The 22,939-nt window shown below is 42.9% G+C and overlaps 1 protein-coding gene across 1 annotated transcript; it reads right to left on the bottom strand.

Annotated features, from left to right (window-relative positions):
* Positions 1-1,647: 1,647 nt before the first annotated feature.
* Positions 1,648-18,193, bottom strand: IL12B (interleukin 12B). Its single transcript, XM_011947693.1, has 8 exons — positions 17,740-18,193; positions 14,005-14,092; positions 10,390-10,665; positions 9,734-9,851; positions 7,653-7,867; positions 6,102-6,259; positions 3,550-3,681; positions 1,648-2,970 (listed from the first exon to the last, which is right to left on the bottom strand). The coding sequence occupies exons 2-7, from the start codon at positions 14,090-14,092 to the stop codon at positions 3,550-3,552; spliced, it is 987 nt and encodes a 328-aa protein (XP_011803083.1). The 5' UTR covers positions 17,740-18,193; the 3' UTR covers positions 1,648-2,970.
* Between the last annotated feature and the right edge of the window lie 4,746 nt (positions 18,194-22,939).

The raw sequence follows: 22,939 nt of genomic DNA on the forward strand, positions 1-22,939 counted from the left end.
TTCTGCTCAAGAGAGGAGGAAGGAGGGAAAGGGTGATGCTAGCCATGGCTCTGTTTTTCATCAGAAAAGCCAAAGCTTCTCAGCAACCCTCCCAGCAGAATTTTCTTATATTTCATTGGCCAGGACTGGGTGTTTTGGCTTTACTGGGCAACAAAGGTGGCTGAAAAAGTGGTCGCTAAACTTACAAACATTTACAGCTGAAGAGGGCATCAGGGGAGAAAACAGTTGGGAATGAGTATTGATTGGAAAATCAGTGGGCTGTGTCCAACACTCTGCTCAAAGTCACATGGTTATGTAACAGACTTGTTACATAACCATAGTTGGGACTAGAGTCTGCTCTAGTCCCAGTCCTGAGATCTTTGGCTTAGACATCTAATACATTGTGTAGTGGCTAGATTTACAATAAAAAGGACAGTCCTGGAGACTATCTTTAAAGAAGAAAAACTGCATTACATGCATTGAAATTTATCGACTGCAAGAGGTCATGTCGCAAAAGCACTGGGCATGATGGGAGCCAGAACATCTCAGCTCTGCCCCAGACTGGCCAGAAATTTGGGGAAAGGTCCCCAGTTATCAGTGCTTATGAAAAGTAATTATTTATTTTTTAAAATCTGGTTAGTGTTTTCCATTAAATGTCCATTAAATACTTTGGTAACTGTAGATGAAAGACCCTGTAGGGGGCAAACACTTGTTATTAACAACTGTATGCTGTCAAGTGTGGGCTTATGACACGGGACCATATGCTCCAAAGGTTGGAGTAGAATGACAGAAGCCACCCACCATTCCTCTAGGCCAGGAGCATAGGGGCATAGGGCTCCAGGGGATGCTGAAAATCAGGAATGTAAACAAACACCCATATTGTAATTACCCTGCCATTGCAAGGAAGCCTGAATGTGCACACTTGGATTTTTGGGATAGCAGGAAATTGGAGTGCATTCCCTCAGATCCCACCATCTGCTCCTTCCGTAGGAAGCACCAAGGGGAATTGGCAGGCCCTGCCCATTCTTTAGCCCAAAGCTGGCACCCTTTCTTCTCTGACGAGTCTTCCTGGATGGTGCTGGGTTACACAGATCCTTCTTTTTCATTCTCACCCCAGGATACCATATACCCTGAACATTTCAGCATTTAATGGTAGTGAAGTTAACTTTTCATCCTTGTCTTATAAGCAGTGTCAGGAGTGGGCACTGTTTGGGAGACACAATGCAAGGCTTTTTGAAACTTCCCAACCCCGAGGGCGAGCACATGTCCATATATAGGGCAAACCCTCAACAAATACTAGAGCTGGATCTAAGAGCTGAGATGTCCATAGCTGCACCAGGTTAGAGTTTTATTTCATGATTCTGGGGAAACCAGTAGAGTCGATTCCAGGATAGAGGGTGGAAGAAGTGAGAGCATCCACCCCTAAAAAAGGCACAATGCAGCTCAGTGCCCTTGCAAAGGATCCTTCCTGGTCAGATTACAGGGACATCCCCCCAAATCAGGAAGACACTGACTTTGGAAATACTATAAGGGGAAAGAGTGACTCTGCAAAATTTGGAATGGGATCACTTCAAGAAAGGGCAATTCTTAAATGACAGGGGAAGAAATGCACCCCTGGTAGACTTGCAAGCAGAGTACTCAAATCAGCTGAGAATGCCAAAAATATGGTTACAAAGAAGTTTTTATTAGTTCAGCCTCAGAATGCAAAAATAAATAAATAAATAAATAAACAGAAAACAAATGTAATCACTTTACAGAAAGCACATACATTACTTAAAAGTAGCACCTTCATGGAGCCATACTTTCTGATCATAACTGTGTATCAGGCTCACTCATGCTAATGAGAAAGGGATTCCAGATTTTCTGTGCATCTGTCTGCTTCTCACATGGCTGTGAAGAAGCCATCTGCAATTCTGACAATTTTATGTCCTTAGCCATAACTACTTGTCCTCTCTCTTGAATCTTAAGATCTTTTTGCCTTCCAGACACTTACGGTGTTTCTGTGCCATCCTCCTGTGTATGTTAGAGAGGTGGGGGTGAGGACTGCCATTGAAGCTAAACCTGAATTTTAATTTCAATCTTATTATTATTATTTTTTTTGAGACAGGGTCTCATTCTGTCACCTAGGCTGGTATGCAGTGGCACAATCACGGCTCACAGTAGCCTCGACCTCCTGGGCTCAAGGGATCCTCCTGCCTCATCCTCTTGAATAGCTGAGACCACAAGCATGGGCCACCATGCCTGGCTAATTGTTAATTTTTTTGTAGAGACGGGGGTCTTGTTATGTTTCCCAGGCTGGTCAATCATTTTTTTCTAGCCCTTTTAAAATTCAGGCATCCAAAGATTAAACTTGCTTAGAAGTGCAAGTGGCCCTAAATTGCTTTATCAACACCATCTCCAGGAAGTCTTCACAGACATGGGAACTAGCATCTTGTTCTCCAGGATCTTCTCAACAGGTTTGCATTGTCAGGTTTCCATTTAAGTATCTCTTGCGTTCCCATCCATCACGAGTATATGATGGCACTGGTATCAGAACACTGCCTTCTTCCCGATTGTCATAAAACTGATGTACTTGCAGGCTTGCTTGAAAAGTTGTCAGTATAAATAAAATTAAATTCACATTTTGAGTAGTAGGGACTGATCCTGATGGACTGGGTCATGAGAGTATGAAACATTCAATACATCCTGGCACACAAATGTTAAATAACAGTAATACATTAATAAATACATAAATTACTTAAATATTTAAATAGCATGAAGGCCCATGGCAACTTGAGAGCTAGAAAATCTATACATAAATTAGCTGATTGTTTCAATGAGCATTTAGCACTACCTATACGAATAAAGCAAAGATATCATTGTGATCCTAAAAAAAACTTTTTAAAGCAAATTAGATAGAAAATATCTTTTTGGGTCTATTCCATTGTGTCTTTAAACGTTTTGCTTAATATCTTCCACTTTTCCTCCAATTTTTCATCCTGGGATCACAACCTGGAAAAGAATACCAAAAGTCTATGTGGGGTGACATTGCAACAGCAAACTCTTCTTATTTCTCACAACACATCATCCTGGACAAGCGGGTTTTGGGGATTTCGTGTCAGAAGGCCCAGGCCTTCCTTCTGTGGCCTGGAATTTGGCTGGTACCACACTTGCCAGAGGCTTTCTTGAGAGTTTTCTTAAAAGAATATCTGATTGTGTTACTTCCTTGCTGAAAACCCTTCAGTGGGTTTCAGGGCCCAGGGCTCCCAGAACAAGGTTCTGAGTCCTGCAAGCTTGCAAGTCCTCCATGCTCTGCCTCCTGGCTACCTCTCTCTCTTCTTTGCCTTTCTCTTTAGGAGGCCAGAACCCAGGTCTGTTTTCTTTCCTGCAATATCCCTGTGGCCAGCACAGTGTCTTACATAACACAGGCACCAAATAAATATCTGTTAATGAATAAATGTATGTTTCTGATTCTGGCAACTGGGTGCCGGCCACCCCATCCCCCTTTCCTCTCCAACGCAGCCAATCATATCCCTGCACCTAGGTGTACTGAGAGTGCAGGTCTGGACTCGGCTTTGAGGGCCTGCTCACCTAACTGCAGGGCACAGATGCCCATTCGCTCCAAGATGAGCTATAGTAGCGGTCCTGGGCCTGCACGCTAAAGCTGGCATTTTTGCGGCAGATGACCGTGGCTGAGGTCTTGTCTGTGAAGACTCTATCTTTCTGCAAAAGAGAAGGAAAGCTGTGAAGGCCCCTTGGCAACATAGTCACAGGGTAAGCCGAGCCTCTTTCTGCAACGCATACTCTCCCAAGACAAGTCCATCTTGGTCTTTTTTTTTTTTTTTTTATTCTTGGATTATAATTTTTTTTTTATTATACTTTAAGTTCTAGGGTACATGTGCATAACATGCAGGTTTGTTACATATGTATACTTGTGCCATGTTCGTGTGCTGCACCCATCAACTCGTCAGCACCCATCAATTCATCATTTATATCATGTATAACTCCCCAATGCAATCCCTCCCCCCTCCCCCCTCCCCATGATAGGCCCCAGTGTGTGATGTTCCCCTTCCCGAGTCCAAGTGATCTCATTGTTCAGTTCCCACCGTATGTTTATTGCAGCACTATTCACAATAGCAAAGACTTTGGAATCAACCCAAATGTCCATCTGTGACAGACTGGATTAAGAAAATGTGGCACATATACACCATGGAATACTATGCAGCCATAAAAAAGGATGAGTTTGCGTCCTTTGTAGGGACATGGATGCAACTGGAAACCAACATTCTTAGCAAACTATCACAAGAAGAGAAAACCATCTTGGTCTTAAGACACTACGCTTGCAATTCACAGGGGCGTGCGTAGAACTTGCACCACCTACTGGCAGACACTCCACATATAGGTGCAGCTTTTGTACTTTGTAAGCCCTTGAGGGAGAAATCGTTTGACCCAGCTTTTATCTTTCTAGCACAGTTGCCTTGCCTCAAGGCCCCATGGCCAGTCACCCAGTCCTGAGCTGATGGTGAGAGAGAGACAGATTTGCTCTAGCCATCCCTGAGATATTCAGAAATACCATATCCTGATCATTTCATCAGAAAACTTGCCTTCAAATCCTGTCACTGCTACTTAATAGCTGTGTAACTTCAGGAAAATATCTTAGGTTCTCTCTGTCTGTTTCCTCACTTATAAATAGGGATGACAATAATGCCTACTTCATAGAATTGTAGAAGTTCAAGGTAAAAATCATGTCAAACTCTTAGCAAGTCTTTAGCACATAGGAAGCACTCAATATCACCTATTAATCATACAGATCTTAAATAGGGAAAGTACTTGCCAAGACATAAAATAATATTTAGATAAATATCTATTCCAGAATAGCCTCCCCACCTAATTTTTTTCCCAGAGAGTAACCAGCTTACTGAATTTCTACCACATGCTAAATGTTATGCTGAATTAGGGCTTTGTCCAGTGATTTTAAAAATGGGGTCAAAGGAGTCTGGGGCTGTACAAAAGGGCCTCTGGAACCTTGCAGTAGGCAAAGGAATTCTGCTGTAAGGAGAGGAAGCTGGGAAGCCAATATCTTAGCCTCTGTAAGTGTAGATATTCTGTTTAATAAAATAATTTTATAATATCTGAAACAGCCAGGAGCTATCTATTTTGGGGGTAATATCAGTTGCCTGTCCTATCATTCACTACATGGACTCAGTTGAAACAGCAATTTTAGACTTCTGAAGCCCAGGTCTCCTCTATCAGGACTGATTCTGAGTGCCAAGATCAATGACCAATATCAGAGGTGGTGGGGTGGTTAGGTGCATGGCCTTTCTGTCTGGCAGATTGAGTTTGTGTCCTGGTTTTGTCATTTCTGAGCTGGGTGACCTTGGGAAAGTCACTTAACCTCTCTGAGTCTTCAATCACTTGTGAAATGATGATAATACTACTGGCTACCAACCACCCTTTTCTTGGGGTTGGGCTACTGTCCAATGAGCACATAGTGAGGGCAGTGCTGCTAACACCTACACAAAATTCCTGCATCAGCTACAGCTTTGCTTTACCTTGCCACAGTTTCTGGACAAAAGGAAAACCTCTTTTCCACAGAAAAAGGGGGTAAAAAAACAAGAATAACACCAGCTGCCTTTGTCGGGTTAATTTTGTAGATTAAGTGAAATAAACATGGAAAACCCTTGGCACAGTTCTAGACACATAGAAAAGTGCTAAAAAAAAGGAATTATGCATCACATAATAACATTTCAGTCAAAGAAGGATCACATATATGATCAGTGGTCCTATATTGTTATAATATTGCATTTTTGCTGTATCTTTTCTATTTAGATATACAAACCATTGTGTTGTAATTGCCTACAGTATTCAGTACAGGAACATGCTGTACAGGTTTGCAGCCTAGGAGCAATAAGCTAGATCATAAAGCCCAGATGTGTGGTAGACTATAGCATCTAGGTTTGTGTGGGTACACCATATATGTTTGCACAATGATACAACTGCCTAACGATGAATTTCGCAGAACGTATCCCTGTTGCTAAGTGATACATGGATGTAGTTGTTATTATCATCATTCATCTTCTCACTTTATGGTGGGTCTCCATAAAACTGACCAAGGAATATACTGCACCTGAATCACTTCTTACCTTTTCTCTCTTGCTCTTGCCCTGGACTTGAATGCAGAATGTCAGGGAGAAGTAGGAATGTGGAGTGCTCCAGGTGTCAGGGTACTCCCAGCTGACCTCCACCTGCCGAGAATTCTTTAATGGCTTCAGCTGCAAGTTCTTGGGTGGGTCGGGTTTGACTGTGAAAGAGGATAAACATGCTTTATTCTCCTAATAAGGCTTCGGAGTTCAGTGGTTTCGGCTTATGATCTCCTTTGCACCTTTGATCAGCTGTGAGTCTGCTGGATAGTTACTTAACTTCTGTGAGCACCTGACTGGCACATGTGCGGCACCTCTGCTGCAGGTGCTCACGCCGCTGCCTACGGAAGGCAGTCGCTCTCAATGGCCACGTCTCAGATCCACATTTGTTGCAGGATCTGAGAGATGCTCAGAATCCTCGTCACTGAACAATCAGATGGGACTGCACAGTGAGAAGACCTCTGCTTTAATGGTTATGGACCATGCACTGAAGGACCATCCTCTCTGTGCTAATCCCTCACTTTGCACTGAACATGGAACTGAGGTGAGCCTCTCCCTGGGGATGAGAAGATAGATTTTCTATTTACTGCCCTTTTTTTTTGTCTTTTCATAGCTTTTGGTGCTGACATGTCTTGGAGCAGTTATAGTCAATTGTCTCTATGCTCAATGTGCTTGTTTATTCCATAAATACCGAGCACCCATTATGTTCCAGCCACTGGACTATGCATGAAGGATACAGCACACAAAGACTCCTTCCTCAATTAGGTCTTCTAGATAAGAGGAGGGGGAGATATGCTAGGGTATGTGGTTGGGCTCTGTAGGCCTGGCGCTGCTCCACACAAAGATCACGGCTCCTAGCAGGTCCTTCGCAAATATGCTTCCCTCTGCTCTTAAAACAACCGACATCTTTCCTTTTGGTGTCAGCTAAATGTCACTTCCTCAGAGAGGCCTTCCTTGGCCACCCTATGTGAACTAGACCCCACCCACCAAGTACAAACCCTCCATAAGTTTTGAAGCAAGTTCTCTGATTCTGTTACACTTTATCATGCTGCCTGGTCCATGAATAAATAGTAAAGGAAATGACTTACGGTAAAATCCCTATCTGCCAATTAAAACAAATAGATGTCCATTTAAATTCTAAGAAAGAAGTCCCTTTTCAAATGCTAAGGAAAGATTGGTTGGGAATAATTGCCACTAGTAGGGAAGCCCTGGTTCTGAATATGAATATTAGGCTTGATTAGGCTCTGGGATTCATCATGGAAACTATCTGGCAGCTGAATCAAAGTGCAGCAAAGAGCAGCTCTAGTGGAGCGGATCTGGATTAGAACTGCTAGCTGTAAGATCTGAGATCTGGGGCAAGTTGCTTACCTTTTCTAAGACTCAATTTCCTCCTCCTTAAAATGCAGATAATAGTATCTACACTGTATTTTGTTTTTGGATGCAGAATAAAAGAGATAATGCTTGTCAACCACCTACCCCAGTGCATGGGGCATTGTGAACATGTGACAAATGGTGTCTTTCCTTATGGAGCACATATAATCATGCAACACTCACTGATGTCCCTGATGAAGAAGCTGCTGGTATAGTTTTCATACTTGAGCTTGTGAATGGCATCCACCATGACCTCAATGGGCAGCCTCTCCTCAGCGGCTGGGCAGGCACTGTCCTCCTGGCACTCCACTGAGTACTCATACTCCTTGTTGTCCCCTCTGACCCTCTCTGCAGACAGTGTAGCGGCTCCGCATGTCACCCCTTGGGGGTTAGAAGAGCTGAAGTCGAAGACAGAAATCAGCCTGCGTTACACATTAGGGAGAGTGATGGTAGCCAGTAAGGCAGGTAAGGCCTCAACTGTTGTCCAAGGACAGTTTCTCCACCTGGGCTGATTTCTACCCAGAAGGTAAGAAACCGCCCTCCACAGGAGAAAAAGGTTAGCTTCAAGAGCACTTACATGTCTCTGGACTCAATGAATATGGAAGTTTTTGTTTGTTGTTTGTTTGTTTTAGATCTAGAATCCCTGATTATTAAACCCCCTTGTTAAAAACTTAAATTCATTTTTCCCATTTTAATTATAAAATCAATACAGGAATCAATACACACTAATTATAAAAGTAAAGATGATAAAGATCCATATAAAGGAAAGAAAGATATGCCTCTTTCAGCCTTAACTGCTCTCCGCAGGTATAAGTACTAATAATAGCTTGTTGTATCCTTCCAGACCTTCCTTTTTCTTTTTCTTTCTTTCTCTCACTCTCTCTTTTTTTTTTTTTTTTTTAAGAGACAGGGTCTTGCCCTGTCACCCAGGCTGGAGTGCAGTGGTGGGATGAGACCTCACTGTAGCCTCAAACTCCTATAGGCTCAAGTGATCCCCTCCCTCTGCCTCCCAAGTAGCTGGGACTACAGGTGTGTGCCACCACACCCACCTAATTTTTTTATTTTTAATATTTGCTGAGATGGGGTCTCACTATGTTGCCTAGGCTGGCCTTGAACTCCTGGCCTCAAGCAATCATTCTGCCTCAGCCTTCCAAAGAGTTAGCATTACAGGTGTGAGCCACTGTGCCTGGCCAGAACTTTTTCTATGAATATTCAAGATGATTGTATATCCACATTATATATATATATATATATATAAAACACATTATATACATATAATCCATGTAATATATATCTCCACATTATATATATCCACTATATATATTTTACCTATAAATATTCATATGGATTTTATTTTTATGAACTAGGATCAAATTGTATACATATGATTATGTAACTACTCTTTTCCCCCCTGAACATATTATGGGGAGCTCTCCATGACAAAACATATAGGTTGGATTATCCATTTCAATGACTGCACATTAAACCAGAGTATAGCGTACCATGTTTTATTTAACCATTCCTCTGCTGATTATGTCTTTATGCACTTGGAGAAACATTTCTTTAGTAAGCATTTTCCTTTTAAAGATGAAAAAGTGAGACCCCAATGCTTAATTTACTCAGTGAAATAATAGTAAATTCAGGATGGTTACCTGGGGTTTGCTTAGGTGATGATTAAAGTAAGTCACATGGGGGTTAACACATAGGTCTTGTATTTATGGAAATTGCTTTCTTAGGGAAAGTCCAAGTGCATTGGAGCAACAGCGAACTTCAGATTAGTGGTGTCAGCAGAAGTAAAAGGGGTTGAAGTGGCCCTGGGAAAATTTCGAGAGGCCTCATCGAGTTCTGGAGTCTGCTTCAGGGCCCCTAAGATCTACACCCTGGAGCTCTTGTTTTTATTTTTGACTCCAGGTGCAATTTCAGCAAGTCATTTGTAGGTTTGAATTATCCTTTTATCCCTTTCTTTGGTGCTATGAGCCATCAGGAAGCATGGCCAGGCAATTTGGATGAGTGGGTTCAAACACAGCAGAGACTATTCTCAGTTCCCAATAATATCCTGCCCTAACACATATATTTATTCAAGCGATTGGCTAAAATCTCCATGTTCTTTCTTCAATGTAGACAAGGAAGGGCGGTTGAAAAAATATGGGTTTGACTTTGTTTTCCCCTTTTTCATTAACTGATAGGTCACTGAGAGGTTGCCCTTAATTTCTTAATGAAATAGTCCTAGCAAAATGCTGAGAAACCAGAGCAGTTTCACTTACCCTCTGCTGCTTTTGACACTGAATGTCAGATCAGTACTGATTGTCGTCAGCCACCAGCAGGTGAAATGTCCAGAATAATTTTTGGCTTCACATCTTAGAAAGGTCTTATTTTTGGGTTCTGGATTTGAAAAGAACAAAAATTTAATATTTAGGAGTCTTTTGCAGAAAGGTTTTGATCGTGATGAATCACAGGTCACCGGATGGTACAGGGTGAAGTTCTTCCACGCGTTCCCTCTTGGGTAGCTCCGTCAGGATTGGGAGGGCCTCCTAGCAGGGTGTTGATTCTGCAGAGTACCCTACACATCTAACATGCCCAGCAGAGGCATTCATTTTTTGAAGGCTATCACCCCAGTGCAGAGCGATACACTATTGGTTAATTTCCATTAGCCATTAAATAATACCACCATTATTTAAAGAAAACATTAGGCTAAGCATTCAGACTGACCATGAAACTCCCTTAATATGAAATTTTGATGGCTGATAACCCAAAGGGTCCAGGAGAGCAAAGGAAAATGGAGGTTAACATCAATAAGAGACTTGATGTTAATTCATGAACTACACTTATCATGACTTGGCTTTTCAAATTGTTGTTGTTGTTGTTTTTAACTCTTATGAGCGAAAGAGAAAATTGATACTATCCAAGGGCATAGAATTACCTTTCTGGTCCTTTAAAATATCAGTGGACCAAATTCCATCTTCCTTTTTGTGAAGCAGCAGGAGCGAATGGCTTAGAGCCTCGCCTCTTTTGTGACAGGTGTACTGGCCAGCATCTCCAAACTCTTTGACTTGGATGGTCAGGGTTTTGCCAGAGCCTAAGACCTCACCACTCTTGTCCAACGTCCAGGTGACACCATCTTCTTCAGGGGTGTCACAGGTGAGGACCACCATTTCTCCAGGGGCATCCGGGTACCAATCCAATTCTACAACATAAACTGGAATGCACAGGAAGTAAAGAACCAGGCTGTAAGCTCCAGGAACTCTGGGACTGTGTTTCATTAACCCTCTGGGCATCCTCACTGCCTAAACACAACCTTTTTCACAACAAGTATTTGACAAATGCTTGCTGAGATGATCTCAAGGCATTAGACCCTGCTTGGGCTCAAGGTCATGGAAAAGAGAAACAAAGAGTTTTATAGCTGCCATCAACTCATTGACTGGAAGGCTGCCTTTAATAGTAACCTTTTATTATTCAGCAAATTGGAAATACCTTAATATACCAAAAACTGCAAACAGCACAAGACTCTTTGCCAAAGGTCTAGGGGAGAGAAACTTCCAGCACAATTTCAGTTTCATAAAGAATACGGCAGACTACAATATTTAGCAGAATAACATAGTGGTTAAAAGCTCAGGGTGTCGAGAACAACTAACCAAGACTGTAATCCTGTCTCCACTAACCAGCTGGGGGATTTGGAACAAGGTACTTAATTATCATGAGCCTCAGTTTCCTCACCTGTAAAATGATAATAATAACAGTATCTGCCATACATTTGACTGAGGATTAAATGAAAAAAAAAAAAAGCATGTAAAGTACTTAGCACAGTGTCTGCCACACAGTAAATTCTGTGTTAGTTATTGTTATTTATAGACTGAAGAGTCAGCCAGCTGTACAGAGAAACTCTCTTAACAATTTTCCATGGATATTTAAGGATTTAGTTTCCTCTGTTTTAAATTACCAATAGAGATTTTCATTCTCTCTGTATTATTATTATTGTTTTTAGCTATCTTACACTCTTATGACGCAATCCAGTAGATCTTAGTCTTCCCATTTAATGAAGAAGGGTACTGAGGCCAAGGATCTAAGCGTGGTCACATCAAGTCAGAAGTACAAGGGCTACATCACAGACCTTTTGTCTCTTGGCTTTGCAAGGGATGCCTAATGCTGGTGTCTAAACTGGCCTTTGAGGAATGACTTAGCATAGTATTTCAGAGTGTGTTATAGCAAAGCTTCATTCATGTTTTTATCCATGCATAAATTATTAACTGAATAGAATTGTTTAATGTAGTAGTTCCCAAAGCATGATCGATGAAACACCATCAGCAGCACCACCTGGGAATGGATCAGAAATGCAAATTCTCAGCTGCTGAATCAGAATCCTTGGGATGGATTCAGTCATTTGGTTTTTAAGCTCTCCAGATGATGTTGATGCCTGCTCAAGTTTATGAGTCACAGTGGTTGAGAGCCTGGATTTTGGAGTGGCAGAGGCCTGGATTTAGAAGCAGCTCTAGCCCTTACTCCAGTCTTGTGGCATTCGGCAAGACATTCAACTACTCTAAGCCTCAGTGTCATCATCTTGAAAATAAGAAAAATATTAGCCCTTGCTTTAGAAGGTCGATATATGTGGATTATATAAGCTCATTCACATAAGAGTTTAACACAGTGCCCTTACATGCTTTATAAATGGTGGTTCTTGTTATTGGCCTCCGGATGTAAAGCATTGTAGAATATATAAAGTTTTCACTTTACATCAATTGGATTATAAGAACTGAATGGATCACAAAAATAAGAGGTCAAAAGCATTTGGGGTCCAACTCTGGGGAAATGATTAGCTGTGCTGATGTAAAACCATGTGGCACGTTTGACTTTTTCTAGTTTTTTTGGTCCCCCTGACACCTGAACAGCATGGTTACTTTCCTGTCCCAACTGAGGCTGGGAAGCCCTAGAAGACATTTGCTCAACAGCAGGGAAAATAGCTGCAGGAGGAAAGCTGAAGAAGAGCATCAAGAACCTGGCACTTAGCCTCACTGCATCGTCTGCCCTCTTAAGTCACACCTCAGAGCGTTTCTTACATTGATTTTCTGGAATTTCTGTGGTTTACCAAATCAGAAGTCACTAAGGGGTCAAATATGCCAGGGCCAAGGTTCCTGAGCTCACTAACAATCCCAGGGTTGGAAGGGATCTGCCATATACCCCTGGCTCAGGCCTTTGCGTTTACTTAAGAGAGTGTCTAAATCTCTGAAACCCTCATGTAGAAGGGGTGGCTGGATTGCTGTCTTCCCAAAATTCTTGAGAAGAGAGGAGTGGTCCCAAATTTCTTCCAGGTACCCATTTCAAGATGGTGCTCTCCAGAATACCAAAAGATTATTTCTGATCATCAGCTGAAACCTTTTCATCCTGAATTTATGTCCATTTCCTCTTATTCAGCTCTCCAAAGACCCAGGAAAAAATTACTTCCTGTCCTTGTAAAAACTTTTTCACAAATTTAAGTGCACCGGCTTTGAAGCAAGACAGAAATGGGATCAAGTCCCTGTTCTACCCTTACCAGGTTTGTGACATTAGGCAAGTTACTTAATCTCTCTGGCCTCAGTTTCCAGCATCTATAAAATGGGATATAGACAGTCTCTACTTCATATGGCTCTTGTGAGAATTAAGTGAGACACTGCCCTCAATAAACACGAACTATTATTTTATACAATTAAAGATAGTAATTGCTAACATCATGATATTGGCTTCAGTGATAAACATCTGAGGGTCTTTCAGGTACAGCCAACGATCAGAATGCACATTTACTGAGTGTGAGATCCTAGAAGGATGGGCAGAAACCCTTATTTTACCATTAACTATTCTATTAGTCAACTAATAATTTTTACTGATCATTGGGATAATAAAAAGTATCTCTTGAATCATGAGAGATATTTTAAACAACCAAAATAGTAATACTAGCTGACATTTACTTTCATTTTTCTATCTGTTGAGTTGTATTTTGCATTCATTAGCCCATTGAATAAACCATGTGGTAGGCATCTGCTTTGTAACATCTAGTTTACAGTTGAGGAAATTCAGGATTACAGGTGACCCAGCTCAAAGTTACATAAGCAGTCATTGACAGACCTAGGGCTTGAACCCAAGTCAATATGAGTCTGAATCCTATGCTCCCTCCAAAGTGCTTGGTCAGAGGTAAGTCATCACAGTGCCAACTGAGGGGGCAGTATCATGTGGTGGAATGAGAAATGAACACAGTTGTTATACTTTGCAAATCCTCCACTTTGGAATTTTAATTGTGTGAAACAGCTGGTTTTTAGTAATGCTAGAAAATATCATATGTCTTTTCCTACCATAGTGTACCAATGTCATCCAATGTGAAAACCAAACAATATAGATACCATCAAGGTGGAAAAGAGAGATATGGCATTGCATTTTCCCAGAGTGATGGCTTTCTCTAGAGGACCCAGTGCATGGTTGCCCATTTCAGTTTGATTTCCCACCAGTGGCTGCCCAGGAGTCCTGGCTTAGAAGTGGGGCCTCCACAGAGAATAATGAGAGGCTGGTTTACCGTCTTTCTTCAGTTCCCATATGGCCATGAGGGGAGATGCCAGAAAAACCAGGGAAAACCAAGAGATGACCAGCTGCTGGTGACACATCTATAAGAAGGGAGAGAAGCAGGGGGAAGAGAAGGAGGAAAAGAGAAGGAAGAGGAAGGAAAAAGAGAAGAAAGAATGTCAATAATTCTTGTTAACTTTGTGAACCATATACACATTCTAGCTACTTTTTCAAAAAAATAAAATCTTGATTCTCCCCCTTTCTTCTCCATACTGTCAAGCAAATACTAAGTAAATTACAGGAGTTCTATGGCAGTCTCTGGGGAAGAACATCTCCAAATAGAGAACCATAGGGTATTTGGGGCTCTGGAGCTGAAAGAGACCTAAGGCAAGCCATCTGATACAATCCTCCTATTTTTAAGATGAGAAACTTAAAGCTTATAGAAGGAATGTGACTTTCTGGATCAACATCTAGCAGTTGTTTATTTAGTGCTTACTACATAAAGAGCACTGGGCTAGAAGCAGTTGAGAGAGAAAAAAAGGGCTTACCTGGATCCCGCTTCCTAGGAGCAAATACTTTTACTCAATAAATATTTATTAAGTCAGTGTGTTAGATGCCTCCCCACCAGCTGGGGAGATGAGCCACACATCTGCATCATGGCAGCACAAGGCAGTGTGTGCTGGGACACCCAGAGCTGAAGGACTTGGGTTAGGGACAGGAAAGGTAACACAGAGGCGAACCTTCAAGTTCTGGCAACGACCTGGTCACCAGCCCTTGCTGTAGGGGTTTAGCTTCTCTTGTTCTCCAAGTTCAAAGATTACTCTCTCCCACATAGAGAACCTAGTGGTTCTAAAATTTGAGTGACTGTCAGGATAACCTGGAAGCATTGCTACAACAGACAGCTGAGTCCCACCCCGAGAGTGTCTCATTCAGCAGGGATGAGGGCCTGAGAATATGCATTTCTAGAAAGTTTCCAGGTGAAGCAGATGCTGCTGGCGCTGAGACCACACCTTGAGAACCACTGGTTTAGCCCATGTTCAGGGTCCAGAACCCTGCAAATCAAAGTGTTCATTGGGAAAAGACCACAACATAGTGATACATCCACCATGAAATAATGAAATGCATAATTTTGTGTTAAATCAGCCACCATCTGATATAGAAACCAGTCTAGGTTAGTATTCAGGGTTTATGAAAATCTTCAGATTGCAACAATGACATGCCACTTACAAACGAGGTAGGGATGATTATTGAAACATTCTGAAACAACTCCATTCACCTTGCAGAGCACCCATGGTCCGGAGGAACATGGGTTCTGAAACCCCTGTTTTAAATTATATGAAGGGCAATGCTCAACTGTTTCAGCCAAATACCTTAAAAATGAGCATTCCTGGGTTGGGTGACTGAATATTGACAAATCACAGCTTTGTCAGAACTGTTGCTCACCCTAGGGGGACCTTGCTATGTACTTTTTTCCTTATAAAGTTTGTGAGTGGCAGAGACAGGACTAGAAGTCAAGTCTTCTTGGACACTGCTCAGTGCTGTCACCGCAGCATGAAGTTTTAGGGGCATGGCTATCACTTCAGTCTAGGTTATGACTGTAGCAAAGTACTAGCTGGCACAGGGCACCAGTGAGTACATTCACAGGCTTGAAGTTAAACAGACACAGCCTTGAATTTTGGCCAAGTTACTCTCTGAGCCTCAGTCTCTTCATCTATAAAAAGGACATAATACTTATCTCAAAGGCTTGTTGGGAAAGGCAATAAGACAACATATTATAGAAGGCAACCAATAACATATTAGCTTGAACCTAGAGGAAGAGGTGAGGGAACAATTTGGTATTTCTGTGTTTTATATATCATGGATAGTAAAAAAAAGTCATTCCAGGCAGTAGGGAAATGCACACAGAGGTACTGCAATTACATGGGCCCGTAAAACCCAGAGGCTGGCACACTGGAAGGGAAACAGTGGAGATTCCTGGTATCTCCTGGTGATTCCTTTATACCCACTTACGCTGAGGTTTTCCCACTAGCTGTGTGCCCAGCCCTTCCTCTGCATGGCTCAGATGCATTTGACAATCTCAGGTGAACTAGGGTCAAGGGAACCCTGGCCTTGGTTCTAAGAAACAACTCCCATTTTAGTATCACCTACATTTGAAACCACAGAGCACTGTCCAGGAGAGGTGATGGTGGCGGATCACCTCCTTTGGCTCTGGCCGATCAGCTGATACCAGGCAGCACCATCCCTCAGCCCACATTTCCTCAGCATGGTAAGTTTGAGAGTCTTGAGGATTAAAACCAATTTTTGTGTGTGCAATTTCATAGGTTTTCTACATTCTTGAAACCCTCGCATGAAGGACAAAGGGACCCCACGTTACACACTCCTACTTCCTGGGGTATGCACTGGTGCCAGCATCAGCATGCCAGTGACACTCGGGTGGGCATCTCTTTTTCAAGTTTTATTTTGTTTGTTACCTTTAATTAGAAAAGGGAGTTATTATTAAAAAATAAAAAGATATAGTCACAGATGGCATGGGTGGCACATGCAAAGAGCCCCAGTTTGAGGGCCAGGCAGACTTCTAGAACTGTCATCCCAGCTCTTCCACTTATTAGCTATGTGACTCTGGGTGAGTCACTTGGTCTCTTTAAGCCCCACACTCTTGATCTGTAAAATGGGCATGCTACTGTAGTAAGGAGTTAGTAACATAATTCATGTAAAGTGTCATGGTGCCTAGATGAAGTCAGGACTCCCCTCCTCCCATAGCATTTACTACAATGGCAATAATACAGTCTCTTCTTTACTGTTTGTCTTCTCTGCCACACTGAGTGAACTCTCTTATGCCATGGATCATGTCTATCTTGTTTCACACTTTATCCCCAGAGTCCAGCATAGAGGGATTCCATGACTTATTAGTAGAATGAAGGAATGTATGGAAATCGTACAATTTCAGACTCCAGTAAAACAAACTCTAAGAGGTTACCCACATTCCATCTAGTATCTTGAAATTCCTTGTTTGAAAAAGTGGGTCATCACCTGGGGGTTAGTAATGCCTTTGTTAAAATGGCATGGTGTTGCACACAATTTTACCTGGGCAAGTATCAGATACCAGTACAGTAAAGGTTATTTTTTTCCCCCCTTCTCACAGATTTAAAAACTCTTCAGGAAGTAATAATAGCTTTTCATGTTTTAAGTGGGGCCAAAGTTAGTTAATCCACAAGAATGGGGAACCCAGCTATCAGTTTGGTTGATATCACAACTGGCGATCAAGACCATCACAAATACGGGAGCAAGTCTGATTTGTAACACTGTTATAAGATATAATTATGAATTCAATTACTTTAAGGAATGCATGAAAGGCTTTTTTAAAAGTTTCAGTAGTAAGGCAGGCACCACTCACTTTAGCTCTATACAATCCTTTCACTGACGGGCATTAATATTTAGGAACATGCTTTTATACATCAATACATACCATTTCAAAATAAGATAAAACAAACATTTCCATAAAATATGCATACACACAGATCTTGCTATACAGTTATTATTAGTTGGCTTTTAAAACGGACACTGTACATCAGTCCCCAAAGTACTAAGTTTTCACTAATGTTCCAGCATGTGACTCACCAGGGATGCTTCCAGGAATCCACCAACTCCCTGCTGCCAGGTGCCGGGGTAGCACACTAATGGTTTCTACACCTGGACAGCTGCAGGCCCACAGGGAGGGCAGGGAGGAAGGGGCTTGGGAAGTGCTTACCTTGCTCTGGGCAGGATGTAGAGTCCAGTGGCCCTGAAACAGATGTTGTTTCTTCTGCTGCTCTTGCTGCTACTGGAGCTTATATACTCTACTCCTTTCTGATGGAAACTTAAACTAGAAACTGACTTGTTGCAACATTATAAACAACTCTCAAAACCTTCTGGGGGAATTTCAAGAAGTTCCTTTTTTGTCTGTCTCTCTGTGTGTGTATCAATAACGAGGAGGGAACGTAGACATCAAAATCCCAGGTAATGAACTAAGAGGAAATGACTTTTGGGTGGGGAAAAAGGAAGGAGATGGAGATGCTAATTTCTTTGGGTTTACATCATGGCCAAGGTGCTTAGAGACAGCACTAGGCAGCCTCCCTTGGTTCCACAGATCGAGGAAGAAGGAAGGCCAAGGGGCGGTCAGATGGGAGGCTGAGTTCTTGTCAGGATGGAGCAACTGTATGCCCAAGGGCTTAAAAGCAAAATCCTGGTTCTTCCCAAGTCGGAGAGGATGAGATGAAGGGCAAAGGGTTTAGTACATCTGGGGCACCTTCCTCCACATTAGTCCTTTAATTTCAGAAACATACTATTTACCACCCATCTTGGCTCCATCCACCTCTGTCCACTGGGAACACACGCGTGCACACACACACCCATGCACATTCATACAGACACAACCCCGAGGAGATGATAAAACTGGGTGTACCACTAACAAGACTCAAATATGTGCACATCCTGTGCTCATAGGTACTCGCTCAAGTGGCGGATGGGAGCAGAAAGTGAAATACCCTCAGGGAGGCATACAGACAACCACACTCAAGGCACCCCTCTTGGGCACCCAGACTACATCCTCATTTCATTTGCACACAAATCTATGGCCCGAGGGGCTCCACGCAGATGCACAGGAATAGCGGAATAAAGATATCTCTCGTGGTGGAATTTCAAGTTGCTAAGAGGTATGCAAAAGTGTACACCGGTGTGGACCCCCCCATCCCCCGCCCAGTCTGCACGTGAACAGAAACACGTACCTGCACGTATACCAGGTACAAGTAGACAGATGCGGGCCATCCCCAGAGCCGCCGACAGAGGTCGCTGCGAGACGGTACCCGCGTCCCGAAGTCCCCCGCGCCCCAGAGTCCCCCCGCGCCCCGGAGTCCACCCGCGCGGGTCCACTTCTCCATCTCTGCTTTCGACCCCGGCCCCTGCAGCGGGGGAAGTTCCTGGGGCGGTGGCTGGGACCAGGCCGGGTTTTAGGCGGGCGCAGATTTCCGGGCTAACTTTCCTCACCGTCTCAGCGCGGGGAGGGGGAAATGGGAAACCCGGGCGAGAGCAGCGGAGCTTATACTTTCTCCCTCCAGCCGTTTGTCCCGGCCGGGGAGGGCCCTGGCAGCCAAGCTGGCAGTCCCACTGGTTATCCGACCCTGTGCTCTGGCAGGGGGTGGAGACCTTACCTCCAGCTCAGAGTGCCTCCTCCCATCCCCTGTGTCCTCTAGGCCTCCCCAGACTTTGCCTTTTAGCCTTCCAGTGAAACAAGTTCTGTATCCAAGATATACAATTAAGTGGACAAAGCAGATTGCAGGTATGTTGTTTGTATGACACCATATGTGGGGTGTGAGTGTGTGTGTATATGTGTAAGTGCACCTGCACTTTTCACAACTGGTATCTCTGTGGCATATGTAACAACTGAGGGAGGGGCTTTTTGTAAACATGTATTAATTTCCTCCCATCCATCACTGAAGTGTACTGAACAGAAAACTTTATATGAAATTGATGTGAAGTAGTTTCACTAATTTATTTACAGTGGCCGCACCACTACAGATGAGTCCTTGTGCCCCCCATAAATAAATACATGTATAAAATAAGACAAATAAGGTTCAAAATGACACAAATATTTTATTCATGTGTTCATAAAAGCACATTCAAAATTAAAAAAAACAAAAACAAAACCGTAATGTAAAGTCTCAGCAAAAATTCAGCGCCAGTTATGCAAAAGAAGCTTCAAAGTATGCCGTGATCCTCCCTTTCCCGCTCAGATTGCAGCCCAAAAGCTAGTCCGATATGGAAGGGTCCCCAGTGTTCACTTCCACCAGGGACAAGTAATAGGGTTTTAAGAGGATAGGCTCTGGAGTTAGAGAGCTGGATATTCACACCTGCAAGTTACTTACCTTCGTTAAGCCTGAGTTCCTCACATCTGCAAAATCGGGTTAATAATAGTGCCTGATCTTAGGACTGGTGTGAAGATTAATGAGATATGATGGGATGCAGTTAAAGTAACATCCTGGCTGGATGTTTAATGAATGGCTGCTTGCACTTGTTTATTTTGTTATCCTGTCGTGTCCCAGAAAGTCTTTTGGTAGCTCACAAGGGGACATCAAAGATGACAAAGAGGAGTGGAAGAAGACAGAGAGAATCAATGTGAGGAGCCTGGAACAGGGCTCTGAATTGTCTTCCCACAATGAAATCACTTGGCTAGAGCTGAGCCACGAATTTGACTCTGAGCATCTAGGATGAAAAAGAAGAACTGGCACCTATGCCATCTCTGCCCCTCGGGACTGACTACTTTGATAAGTCCAATTCACCCACAGAGGAAGTAGTTCTCGTACTTTCTCTGCATATAACAACAAAATTCAGGTTCTTGGGGCTGATGCTCGGGGATTCTGATTCAGATCTGGGATTGGGCTCAGGAACCTGCATTTTAACAGTGGAGGTTCTAATGTGGTCACTGGCAGGTTGTTCTAATGTGGAGGCCACAGCCCACTCTCTGAGACAGGCCATACACTTGTGTTCCATTGCCTGGAGATACAACCTATGCTTCACTCATCTCTGGACACCCTGCACGGCCAGCCAGCATTCTGGTAATAACAGCCGAATGCCCACTGACCTGATTTTAGAGAAGAGGTTTATCAACATGTCCCACTTCACAATCCAGACCCTGACCCTAGGCAAAATGAACCAATACCCATAAGCTTTCTATGGCTTACCCTATGGACGAGGAAAGTCTGCTGACAGAGGGCATGCTGAGCTGCAAGGATAATGTGACTGATGATTAAGCTGTGAGATGGAGGAAACCCCCTAAAAACCAAAAATAACTTCAAGAATTTTTTTGGCCACAAAAACATATTTTCTCCTAGAAGAATGCTTTGATCATCTAGTACACATTTCAAATAAAGGAGAAGCTATGTGTACTTATAACAATTAAAATGTTTAGAAGATTACATAAGCAATACCTGCATGCATCCTACTGTAAAAACTTCAAACAATACAAATACACACAGAATACAATGTCGAAGCCCTGATTCCTGTGGCTTCCAGAGGTTACCATTGCCAGCATTCCTGCAGAGCTTTTCAATGCTTCTCTGTGTATTTATATCTATCTGGCTGTATAAATGGGATCATACTGTACATATTGTTCGGCAAATTGCTCTTTTCTTGCAACAGTCTATTTTGTATTCAGTCACTTGCAGTGACTTGCTAGAGGTCACTTGAACAGATTTCACATCTGCGTCAATTAGGTTGCCCTGGGTGTAGTTTTCCAAGGAGCTCTGCAGTTCCAGGCATCAATCCACTAAGGATTGATGACATCTGGAATAAGAAAGGTCTATCTTTTCCTGTTTATGTCTCTTAGGAGCAAATAATTTGCCCTACAAGCTCCCATAGCCTTTTCATGAAGTCTTGCTTATCACCTGTATACCACTCCCTGACAAGGAGAATGGGCTTATTACAAGGAAAATGATAGACAAGGCAAGTTTGCCCTACTAGGTGGAAAGTGGTAGGCCATTGAGAGTCATGAAACCACCCTCACAGGGTTGACAAGAATTGCATGCTGGGTTCTGGACAGAAATATAGTTATAATTAAGCATTAATTAGGCTGCACGTTGGCCCACTTCCTTGTTGCTCAAAGTCACGTAGCACTAGATCCTGACCATTTGCATCTACATTATTCCTATAGACAGGATTTCTGACATTAGGGTAATAAGATTTTGTAGGAATTGATTTGTATCCTTATTGTTCCTTTAGATGGGATCTCTGACATTACAATCGTAACGTTTTTGTTTAAGAATCACTTAAGTTGTTTTTCAGGTCCCCAGTTCTACCCCATTTCAGTTTGAAAACCCCCACAAAGAAAGGGGATCAGCATGAAAATACAGCTTCACCCTGTCCCATGACTTCACCCTGCACTCTTCAACCAATCAACCATCTCCAACACATCAGCCCACTCCCAAACTCTTGAAAACCCTATCACCAAATGCCACAAGGAGATAGATTTAAGGTTTTTTCCTGTCTCATTCAGTGACCCTACAATGAAACCTCTTTCTTGCTGCAACCTGGCCTCTCAGCGTATTGACTTGCAGTGTGCAATGGGCAATGAACCTATTATGGATACAGTCATATGTGTCTGTTAGGTGAGCCCAAGTGATTTGTGTGGCCAGTGAAGTGCAGAAATAGGACAATTGTGTGGATAATGAAAACTAAGGCTTCTTCCCCCAAATGGTCAGTTGCTTTTGAAAAGGATACTTCTAGCCTAGGGGTATGGGAAGTAGCTTCTACCTCCTGCCTCATAGATAGATGCTCTTACCAAAAAAAGTGTAAGTGTTACAGCAGATAGCTAGTCAGACATGAGCAGGGCAGAAGAGGGTCCCCCCCTCTCCCCACCCACCACCACCAGGAATGTCAGGTAACCATTAGGTGAGGGTCAGATGGTTATTAAACTGTCTCGCTAAAATAGTAATTGGTCACAGCTGGTACCAGGGAACAGCAGTCTCCCAATAGATAGAACACCTGAAGCTGGTGATCAGCAGCTTCCCAATAAGATCTTAGGAGTTGGGCGAATGAGCTCAAGCATGCGCACTAGGAGGGAAAATGGTTGCATTTAACTGGTGTATGAGCTTCTAAGAACACTCAACTGGTAAGGGAAGAATGCCTCAAGTGAACATGTGTACAATTTCAGTAAACATACTGTGTATGTGGTCCCTCCCAAGTGCTGGCAGGCCACTGTGCATGTGCGCAGCCCACCCCAAGAGAAGAATCAGGGGAGAATGGAGAAGGGAGAAGGGAGGCTTCACCCCAGAAGCATGCCAGCATATGCAACCCCAAATCAAAGGTTAAACCACACACTTGAATCTCTCAAGTCACTCTCCCTCTTCCAAGTGTACTTCTTTCTGTTCCTGCTCTAAAACTTTTTTTTGAAACGGAGTTGCGCTCTGTCACCCAGG

The sequence above is a fragment of the Colobus angolensis genome, unplaced genomic scaffold, assembly GCF_000951035.1.
Source record: "Colobus angolensis palliatus isolate OR3802 unplaced genomic scaffold, Cang.pa_1.0 Scaffold27, whole genome shotgun sequence".
Lineage (NCBI taxonomy): Eukaryota > Metazoa > Chordata > Mammalia > Primates > Cercopithecidae > Colobus > Colobus angolensis.